At 63.8% G+C, this 7,586-nt stretch overlaps 2 protein-coding genes across 2 annotated transcripts; both read right to left on the reverse strand.

The window, feature by feature from the left end:
* Positions 1–732: 732 nt before the first annotated feature.
* TMEM82 (transmembrane protein 82) lies at positions 733–4,562 on the reverse strand. The gene is made up of 6 exons (XM_032709035.1): positions 4,469–4,562; positions 4,314–4,386; positions 3,947–4,121; positions 2,764–3,172; positions 1,252–1,439; positions 733–1,144 (listed from the first exon to the last, which is right to left on the reverse strand). Exons 1-6 carry the CDS (start codon positions 4,545–4,547, stop codon positions 1,079–1,081), a joined length of 990 nt encoding a protein of 329 aa, XP_032564926.1. The 5' UTR covers positions 4,548–4,562; the 3' UTR covers positions 733–1,078.
* A 314-nt stretch (positions 4,563–4,876) lies between these two features.
* Positions 4,877–7,383, reverse strand: SLC25A34 (solute carrier family 25 member 34). Its single transcript, XM_032709034.1, has 5 exons — positions 6,516–7,383; positions 5,930–5,995; positions 5,408–5,560; positions 5,200–5,334; positions 4,877–5,108 (listed from the first exon to the last, which is right to left on the reverse strand). Exons 1-5 carry the CDS (start codon positions 6,969–6,971, stop codon positions 4,944–4,946), a joined length of 975 nt encoding a protein of 324 aa, XP_032564925.1. The 5' UTR covers positions 6,972–7,383; the 3' UTR covers positions 4,877–4,943.
* Positions 7,384–7,586: the final 203 nt, after the last annotated feature.

A 7,586-nucleotide genomic window follows, 5' to 3' on the forward strand; every position in this document is an offset into this window, starting at 1 on the left:
ATGGGACCTCAGGGTGCCTCGTGGACCCAGGGATGTCCCATGTGTCCCCACGGTGCCATCCGGCTGCCCCGTGCCCCCTCGGGTGCCCCTCTGTGCTCTGGAATGACCCACCCCCCCAGTTTGTCCCACGGACTGCCCCTGATCGCCCCAGGCACCCTCAGGGTGCCCCATTATCCCCCATCCCCGGGGTGCCTGTGTGCCCCAATACAGCCCCATGTGCCCCGGGTGTCCCCACAGACCCCCAAGGTAACCCTACATCCCTATACATCCCCAGGCACGCCCAGTGGCCCCCATGCAACTCCATACACCCCCAAAATGCCCCATACTGCTTCTCTGTACCCCTGGGACACCAATGTGCCCCCATAGAGCCCCAGGGTGCCCCATAAACCCCTATACACCCCCGGGTGCACCCTGTGCCCCCAGCCAGCCCCAGGATGCTCCCAACACCCACCACCACCCCGTTCTGCTCCCCCCATCCTTTGGGATTCATGCCCAGGCAGCCAGAACTCCCCTCCTCAAACTGTACCCCACCTTCCCAGAGCCCATGGCCCCCTGACATGGCACATCCATGGGGAGGAAACTAGGACACGAGGGCATCTCCCAGTCAGAGGGTAACCCCCCACTCTGTGCCTCAGTTTCCCTTTCCAGGAGGAACTGCACTACCCACCTCCTCCAAAAGCTGCACCGTGGCCATCCCTGAGTCCCTCTCTGGCACAACAGGACCCCACCTCGCTCTGCCCACGGATTTTGCTGGAAAAAACTTTATTTTCCAAAATTTGGAGCTCCCCTGGAGCCCCTCCGCTGTGACAGTGTGGCCCCACAGCCAGTGAGGATGGGATATCCATCAGCATCCCGTGATCCCAGTGGGACCAGGGAACAAACTCCAGCAGTGCTGCAACCTCACAGGGTCCCCAAAAACCAGGGGCCACATGAGTCTTCCCCCCCGACCTCCTCTATCCCATGGGACGGGGTCGGGCACCTTCTGGAAGCCCTTTTTCCTTAGTCCCCACGGGGAGGATTTTGGGGGTGCCAGGCAAAGCCACCCCGAAGTCTCTGCTGTCTGGTCACATCCCACAGCTCATCCAGACGTTTCCTCCGATCCGGATCCCAACTGTCTCTCCCGGTGAGGCTGCGGGATGGAATCCTGAGGGAGAAGGACGAAGAGAAGCAGGAATGCCCCTCCCGTGGCCCCGGGGCTGCCGCCCGCCCCTCACACCGCTGTGGTGGCCCCGGGAGGTGCCCCCGGCTCACCTGCCCCCGGCAGGCCCGCAGCAGCACCCCGGCGTGGAGCAGGCACCACAGCTCCCCCAGCAGCGACACCAGCACGTGCAGGATGTCGCTCCACCGGCCCACGGTGAGGAGGAGGATGAAGAGGCCGCCCATCCGCACCAGGACCGTCTGGAACACCCGCCCTCCATCTGCGCTCTGCCGGGCCTCCTCTGCGGGGACACGGCGCTGGAGACACCCGGGGGGACACTGTGCCCTCCCCACACCCACAACGGGGACACTGTGCCCTCCCCAGACCCATCCAAGGGGACACTGTGCCCTCCCTGACCTCACAACGGGGACATCATGCCCTCCCTGGCCCCACAAGTGGGACATGGGGCGTTCCATGGGGGGATAGGGGGTGGTTCACATATACCACCCCCTACGCCCCCAGGATGCCCCATACAGCGCTGCAGACCCCCAAAATACCCCATATACTGCCCCATATACAGGATCCCCCACTTTCTGACACCCTCCATTCACCCCAAACGCAATATATGGGATACCCCATATATCCCCCATACAACCCCAAAATACCCAAACAGCCCCATACACCCACAAAATGCCCCCCATACACAGGATCCCCCATTCTGTGACACACCGCCTTCACTCCACACCCAATACATGGGAAGCGCCATATATCCACTATACATCCCTGGGATACCCCATATACTCTCCCTACAACCCCAGGATGCCCCATACACCTCCAAAACACCCCATACACTGCCCCATACACAGGATCCTCCACTCTTTGACATCCTCCCTTCACCCCAACCCAATACCCCATATACCCCCCATACAACCCCAAATTTCCCCATACAGCCCCTACAACCACAGAACACCCCCTATAGTGCCCCAAACACAGGATCCCCCATCCTCTGACACCCCTCCCTTCACCTGAAACTCAATACATGGGATGCCCCATATATCCACCACACCCCCCAGGATAACCCATATACCCCCCATACACTCCTAAGATGCCCCACACACCCCCAAAACACCCCATACTACCCCATATACAGGATCCCCTATCCTGTGACATCCCCCCTTCAACGCAAACCTGATATATTGGATGCCCTATATATCCACCATACACCTCTGGGGCATGCCATACAGTTCCATACACCCAAAATACCCCATATACTGCCCCATACACAGGATCCTCCATCCTCTGACACCTCCCTTCACCCCCCCCCCCAAACCCAATACATGGGAAACCTCATATATCCACCATACACCCCTGGGATACCCCATATATTCCCCCTACAACACTGGGGGATGCCCCATACACCCCCATCCTGCATATGGCAGACCCCATATGCAGGATCCCCCACTCTCTGACACCCCCCTTCACCCCAAACCCAATAAATGGGATGCCACATATACCCCCCATACAATCCCAGGATGCCCCATACAGCCCCAAAACACCCCCCACTGCCCCATTCCCGGGATCCCCCACCCTCTGACGCCCCCCTTCACCCCCGGCCCCTCTCCCACCCTGCATGTAGACCACCAGCAGGGCGTAGCAGATGGTCAGCGGGGTCCAGAACCGCACGGCCTCGGCGGCCGACAGGAAATCCCTGTTGATGAGCTCCACGGCCGCCAGGTCGGCCACGGCGAAGGACACGGCGAGGGCGCGGCGCAGCAGCACGGGGACGCGGTGGTGGTCGGAGAGCAGCAGGATGCAGAGCCCGCAGTAGCGCTCCCGGCTGTGCAGCCCGTACAGGGCACACACGTGCCGCACCAGGCGCCGGCACTGCAGCGCCAGCAGCCCCGCCAGCCCCGCCGCCAGCAGCAGGTTCCAGCTCCGGTGGGGAGCCCCTTCCAGCAGGAAGCTGAGGCCGCAGGACACCCCACAGCCCAGGGAGTACTGGCACAGCAGGTAGAGCTGGCTGCTGTGGGTGCCCTGCGGGAGGGGACGGCTCTGTCAGTCGCGAGGAGTTCGTGAGATTGTGGAATCGGGAGGTGGGGAAAGACTCCAAGACCATCGAGTCCAACCATCCCACCGGCACTGTCACACCCACCACTAAAAATGTCCCCAAGTGCCACATGCACACACCTACCGAACACTTCTAGGGATGGGGACTCCACCACTGCCTTGGGCAGCCTGTGCCAATGCCTGAGTGCCCTTTCCATTAAGGAATTTTCCCCAATATCCAATCTAAACCTTCCCTGGCACAGCTGGAGGCCGTTCCCTCTCCTCCTGTCCCTTGTTCCCTGGAAGCAGAGCCCGACCCCCCTGGCTCCCCCCTCCTGTCAGGGAGTTGCAGAGCCAGAAGGTCCCCCCTGAGCCTCCTTTTCTCCAGGCTGAGCCCCCCCAGCTCCCTCAGCCGCTCCTGCTGCTCCAGCCCCTTCCCAGCTCCCTTCCCTTCCCTGCACACACTCCAGCCCCTCCGGGTCCTCCTTGTCCAGAGGGTCCCTGCGGTGCCCCCGGGGCTGGAGGTGCCCCGGCCGTGCCCAGCACAGGGACGGGCCCTGCCCTGTTCCTGTGCCCCCCCTGGCCTGGGCCCAGCCTGGGGCCACTGTCCTCTTGCTCCCCTGGGTTCATGTGCAAAGTGACACGTGGACCCTCCACACCACAACCCTTCCATCCCTTGTGGGGGTTGAACAAGTCCACCAGGGATCCACAATTTCCCAGCTCCCTCCACACTGTGCCTCAGTTTCCCCCATCCCATCTCACCTTGCCGAGGGAGAGGACGGTGGACACGGCGCGCAGGGAGAACTCCAGCACCACCAGCGCAGCCACGCGGGACCCCACCAGGGCCAGGACCCCCGTCAGCACCAGCACGTGCAGCGGCTCCAGCACCGCCCGCTGCTCCCGGATCGCCTCCTTCTCCGCCTGCCTCTCCGGGTTGCTGGGGACAGCGAGGGGGGAATGCTGAGCCAGGTGGCATGTCACCCAAAACGGGGTGACAGCCCTAGAGACACCTACCCTGTGCTTCCCAGGCCCTGCCCTGCACCCCTGAGTGCCAAGAGCCACCCCCCCAACAGCAGATCCCAATATCAGATGCCCAAAACCAACCTCCCCCACCCCGGGCGGCACTTACTGCAGGCACTGGACGTAAAGATAAACCTTCAGGAGGCTGCAGAGCACTGAGACGGCGCAGGCACCCACCAGCCCTGTGGGGAAAGGCAGCAGCAAGTCACTGGTGTCCCCCGGCCTGTCCCTGAGCTGCCCCCGTGCCACCCCCACGGCTCTCACCTTGCAGGAATGCATCCAGCAGGGCCCAGCCCCAGGCCAGCCCAGGGAATGCTGGCAGCCAGGACCCCAGGGAGAACATTTTCTATGGAGAGGAGCCACAGCACGGCCAGGCCAGGCCCTGGCTCCAAGGTCCGTGGGGAGGAGGGGGGGAGTGGCTACCCCAGCTAGTAAATCATTGCTGGGGCAAACTAGAGCAGCTGGAGCTCAGCTACTCCAGCCACAGCTCCAGCTGCTCCATGGAGGTGAAAATTAGGGCGAGGAGAGGAAGAAAGTGAAGGGATGGATGTGGAGGGGCTTGGGGCACCTTCAACTGCCTCCACCCCGGCACTGCTGTTCACCTCGAGGCATCGCAGCGTTTCAGGTGCCGTCCCCCCAGTACCACCCCAAAAACCCCAAAACGACGCCGAGAATAGAAAAACCCCTTTATTAACGTCTTTGGTGGTGGTGGGAGCCCATCCTACGGCCCCAGGGGCTGCTAGTGCCGCACCAGGTCCCTGAGCTTGTCCCAAAAGAAGAGGCTGAGGACGGTGTGGGGGCCGAGGCGGAAGTAGACGGCACCGATGCCCTTGTACAAGCCCAGCAGCCCCTCTTTGTGGGAGATTTGCAGGATACAATCCAAAAAGCCCCGGTAGAGCTTGCCCTGGGGAGAGAGGAGCCGGCTGTGCACTCCTGCCGGACGCACTCCCGGCAAAAGCCGCGCGTCCCCTCTGCCATACCCAGAACGTCCTTACCGTGCCGTCGGCGTCCACTGGCTGGTTGTAGAGGCGGGTGCTGATCGTGTCGAAGGGCGTCATCGCCACGGCCACAGCCACGCTGCTCACCATCCCCCCCGCCAGCACCGCCGACCAGCTGCCCTTCCTGAACCACTGCGGGGAGCGCCGGCGTCAGCTCTGCCCGAACACCAGGGGAGCGGCGGCCGGAGCGGCGCGTCCCCCTCACCTGGCGCTCGCAGACCCAGTCCTTGGCGGAGGCGAAGGTGGCGAGTTGCACGGCCGAGCCCACGGTCACGCGGGGGATGGCGCCCGTCACCCCCCGCCACAGCCCCACCACCCCGTGCTGCTGGTAGATGCTCCTGAAAGCGGTGGCGATGTTCTGGGGAAGAGAGGAAATTGGGGAAAAATGGGAATGGTGTGTCCCACATACGGCTAAAATTTCCCACCCTGGCAAAACTTCCCACCCTGGGGTCCAAAAGCCATGTTGGTTGTTGGTGACACGAAACCACCAGGGCTTTGAAGGCACCGCAGGGGTTCTGGATTCGGTGTCCCAGCCCCACGTGCCCGTCACACCCCCTCTGTCCTCACGCTGTTATTTATAGCATCGTTACGGGGCCAAGCGGCCAAACAACAGCTTTAAATTCCTGCTGACCAAAATAGCATCGTGCCTGCTGGGGCCCGGAGTGTGCACAGATAAGGTGCCACCAAATCCTGGGTGCCCCCTCAGCCCGACCCCCTCCCCACTCACCTCATGGTGGTGCTGGTAGCCCACGGCCATGGCCGCCACTGTCTGGGCTTGGAGGTGGGTCTTGACCTTGGGGGGGACAATACCAGGTGACAAAACCCCGTTCAGCCTCAGCTGGGACCAGCTGCGGTCCCCTCATCTCTTCTCAGCACATTTTGGGGGGTTCAGCCCCTCTGACAGATGTGGGAGGCACAGATGTGTTGCCAAGTGGCACCTCTGGGCCTCGAACCCCTCCCACCCCAGAGCAAAGGGACCCTGCAAACACCCACTGCTGGGACTCTGCAACCCCAAAAACTGGAGAGACCCCCTAGAAAGGGAGGAGGGAAAACACCCTAAATTTCTTTTGGGAAATTTTCCTTATGGGGGAGTTCTCTGGGTTTCAGGGGGGAGGATTTGGGGGAGACAGTGGGGGGAGAACATGCACAGAGCAGCCCAACATTTTGGGGGGGTGAAGCAAAGCATGGGGAGAAGGGATGCACCGGAGCCAGTGTTTATAGGATGCAGCGAGCTCCAGGATGCCAAACCTTTGGCGGGGGGGGTGTGTTTCCCCAAAACACCCCCCCACACGTGGGGGCAGAGCAGCACTCACCAGGTACGCGGGGCTGCCCACGAAGGCTCCCACCGCCCCCGCCACGGCCCCGGCGGCCACGGTGCCGCCGGGATACCGCGTCCAGCCGGCGTCCTCGGCGTGGGAATAGCAGTAGAAGCGGAAGCCGTTCATGAGCGCCTGGTAGAGCAGCCCGGCCGCCAGCCCCTTCTGCAGCCCCCCCAGCCCGTCCGCCCGGCACACGGCGCCCACCGCCCGCAGCACCCCCCGGTAGGGCCGCGGGTACGTGCCCGGGGCCTGCAGCTCGCCCTGCAGCTGCAGCCGCGTCTTGACCACCTCCAGCGGGTTGGTGAGGAAGCAGGCCAGGCACCCGGCGGTGGCCCCCAGCACCAGGTCGGTGGCCGGGGGCACCCCCTTGGCCGGGGAGCTCCTCTTGGGGGGAGGGGGCGCGGGTTCCTGCGGGGAGGGGGATCCGAGGCCGAGGGCTCCCATCGCCATCCGGCACCTGCCCCAGGGGCGGCCCCGGCTCCACCTCCCGGGGGGACCGCAGGGAAAAACACCCCGAGCCGGGGGGAGCGAGCGAGTGAGCGCCGCCTCCCGCAAACCAACGCCGCCCCCCCCCCCCCCAAATCCAGCCCCCGTTTGGGGAAGGGATGTGGGGCAAAGGTCGGGGCCGGGGGTGCGTGTCCGGCCCCCTCCCCCGGTACCGGAGCGCCCCGGCAGCCGCGTCCAGCCCGGCCCGGCCTCACGTGATGGGGCCGCCCCGGCGCAAATATGGAAAAACAGGCACGAAGAAAAGGCGGGATAAAACTGGAACAGAAGCTGGGGGAGAGCGGCTTCGGGGGGCACACGCAGCCGCCCCCGGCCCGCGGGCAGCCCGGGCAAGGACGGGGACCGGCCGGTTCGTTGCGCTCGCGGCCGCCGTTCGGGGGCTCGCGGGGGTCTCACCCGCCTCTGCCGGCGCTGATCCCTCTCGGGGTCGCCGAAATGCTTTGAAATTGGAGCTTCCCAGGGCAAAGAGCTCCGGGGGGTGTGTGGGGCGTGTCGGTGTCCCTCCTCCCCGCCATGGAGTCCTATTTTTAGGGCTGCACAGTGACCCCCTGGGACCTGTTT

This window comes from Chiroxiphia lanceolata, chromosome 22, assembly GCF_009829145.1.
Source record: "Chiroxiphia lanceolata isolate bChiLan1 chromosome 22, bChiLan1.pri, whole genome shotgun sequence".
Lineage (NCBI taxonomy): Eukaryota > Metazoa > Chordata > Aves > Passeriformes > Pipridae > Chiroxiphia > Chiroxiphia lanceolata.

What these genes read in the sequence shown, in the direction of transcription:
- TMEM82 (XM_032709035.1), bottom strand. Translation starts at nt 4,547, where the DNA reads ATGTTCTCCCTGGGGTCCTGGCTGCCAGCATTCCCTGGGCTGGCCTGG. An exon ending in CTTTACGTCCAGTGCCTGCA is followed by an intron (nt 4,122 to 4,313) that starts GTAAGTGCCGCC and finishes CGCTGTCCCCAG; the next exon opens with CAACCCGGAGAGGCAGGCGG. An exon ending in CCGTCCTCTCCCTCGGCAAG is followed by an intron (nt 3,173 to 3,946) that starts GTGAGATGGGAT and finishes CCCCTCCCGCAG; the next exon opens with GGCACCCACAGCAGCCAGCT.
- SLC25A34 (XM_032709034.1), bottom strand. Translation starts at nt 6,971, where the DNA reads ATGGCGATGGGAGCCCTCGGCCTCGGATCCCCCTCCCCGCAGGAACCC. An exon ending in TGGGCAGCCCCGCGTACCTG is followed by an intron (nt 5,996 to 6,515) that starts GTGAGTGCTGCT and finishes GTCCCCCCCAAG; the next exon opens with GTCAAGACCCACCTCCAAGC. An exon ending in CAGTGGACGCCGACGGCACG is followed by an intron (nt 5,109 to 5,199) that starts GTAAGGACGTTC and finishes CTCTCTCCCCAG; the next exon opens with GGCAAGCTCTACCGGGGCTT.